Raw genomic sequence first — 1,969 nt, forward strand, 5'->3', positions numbered from 1 at the left:
CTAGACAAATTTGCCTCTAATTGCATCGATGAAATTCTCAATATTCATGTTGGAGGAACCACCACTTGATGTTGCTTTCTTAGCCGCCACCTTCCACTTATTGGCTTGTTCCTTCATAGCTAACGCCCTTGGTCCTGTGGTCACCTCTACAATACACCTTTCAATCTCGTCTTTCCCAAGCTCGCCGTCCTTAATCTTCTTCATCCTTACGCCCACCTTAAACACATCTACTAGAAGTTTAGCATTTGTTGGTTGGTCGGTCCAATCGGGGTAAGCTATAACCGGAACACCTGCTGAGATAGTTTCTAATGTCGAGTTCCATCCACAATGAGTCAGAAAACACTTGATAGCCGGGTGCATTAACACTTTATCTTGACGACACCACGGAACTATTAGTCCTCTATCTTTGGTATTCTCTAGAAATCCTTTTGGAAGCTCTCCTGTTTTTCCTCCCCAACCATTTTCGCCTTCCTTCCTCACCCATAAAAATCGCCTATTGCTATCACTCTCCAAGGCCATTGCTAGTGCTTCTGTCTCACTTTGTGACATGATGGATATACTCCCCAAAGCAACGTATATCACCGATGATGCGCCTAATAATTTTCTAAAGTTATATAAGCGTATCCCCAACGTAAATAAGAGCCGATAACATAAAATAACATAACGTGATTAGTTGATTAGTCACATCAAATTTTGCACATATCATGGTCCTAATCATATAAAATCAAAATCTTTATTTTGCGAAGTATATACATACTGAGTAGTATAGTATCTGGATTTGGGCAATCTCCTTACTTCCAAACAAATGTGGTTGGTGAGATTCAAACTCGTGGCCTCAAAGTCTCAAAGTTACAAAGTGAGTTTCCTAACAACTCCACCAAGTTTGCTTGGTTTTGTCCCGATGTATATACTTGTTGCAAATACTTTTTGACACATAGGTTTGACAAAAGTAAAAAGATAAGAGAAATTTTTTGGGGTGAATAACTGGAAAAAAAAAAAAAAAAACCCTCTTATCAATAATGAGGTTTGTTGCAACTATTGGGCAATGAGGCCATCTCATAAAATAAAAATAAGTGTCAACAAATAAATAAGGACTATAAGAGTAAAAAAAAAATGGGGCAATAATAAATTAACTGCATGATTGAAAAACAATACTCAGCTATATATCAATACCTTGCTTATCCAGCCAATCTAGGCACAAGTCGTTTTCTTCCTCATGCTCTAGCGCTTCTCCAACATTTAGCATGTACGGTGACACCAAAGGACCAATGGGCAGAATGGGTTTTAATTGCATCATGGAATGCACCAAAGTTTCTTCTATATCACAAAAAGAACTTCCAAATATCCATTGAAATCGATCAAGGATACTTATGGTTGTCATGACAACGTTTAGGAAATGGGGAGGGCTTGAGGGAAGGACAAAGGTTGGAAGGTCTGCTGCCTTAAGTAATGGTAATCCGGGTATTGTGAAAACATGATTTGGATCATTTAATGCAAATACTTGAGATAATTTTTGGTGAAAATAATGATAGTATATGCCATATGTTGCACAAGATTGAACCCATAACATGGCACAAGGAATGTTGTGCATGATTGCAACATTTGTAACCCATGGCACGAAACAATTGACAATGATGCACTCAAATTTTTTACCTTTGCCTTCAAGAGCATAAATGAGATTTGAAAAATTTTTCACCCCGTCCCTTGGAAGGTACTCTTCTAGGAGGATACCCAAATTCTTGTCACGATCAAGTTCAGCATCAAGGCCATCATCAAAAAACTCAAAATCGATGAAATTGTTTTGTTTGGCTAGCCCATTTAAAATTTGGTCTCGAGCATGGTTAGTTGTGGCTATGGTTACATGGATACCTCTTGATGTGAGGAGTTTGGCAAAGCGAACCATGGGGTTTATGTGACCATGGTAGAACAAGGAAACCATTAAAACATGAGTATCATGGATATGAACCAT

At 38.3% G+C, this 1,969-nt stretch overlaps 1 protein-coding gene and 1 pseudogene across 1 annotated transcript; both read right to left on the reverse strand.

The window, feature by feature from the left end:
* On the reverse strand, positions 1-549 carry LOC145562930 (gallate 1-beta-glucosyltransferase pseudogene; annotated as a pseudogene).
* A 610-nt stretch (positions 550-1,159) lies between these two features.
* LOC145562931 (UDP-Glycosyltransferase superfamily protein) lies at positions 1,160-1,969 on the reverse strand. Its single transcript, XM_081623347.1, has one exon. The coding sequence runs from the start codon at positions 1,967-1,969 to the stop codon at positions 1,160-1,162; it is 810 nt and encodes a 269-aa protein (XP_081479473.1).

The sequence above is a fragment of the Chenopodium album genome, chromosome 10 (assembly GCF_948465745.1).
Source record: "Chenopodium album chromosome 10, dcCheAlbu1.1, whole genome shotgun sequence".
In the NCBI taxonomy this organism is placed as follows: Eukaryota; Viridiplantae; Streptophyta; class Magnoliopsida; order Caryophyllales; family Amaranthaceae; genus Chenopodium; species Chenopodium album.

What these genes read in the sequence shown, in the direction of transcription:
- LOC145562931 (XM_081623347.1), bottom strand. Translation starts at nt 1,969, where the DNA reads ATGGTTCATATCCATGATACTCATGTTTTAATGGTTTCCTTGTTCTAC.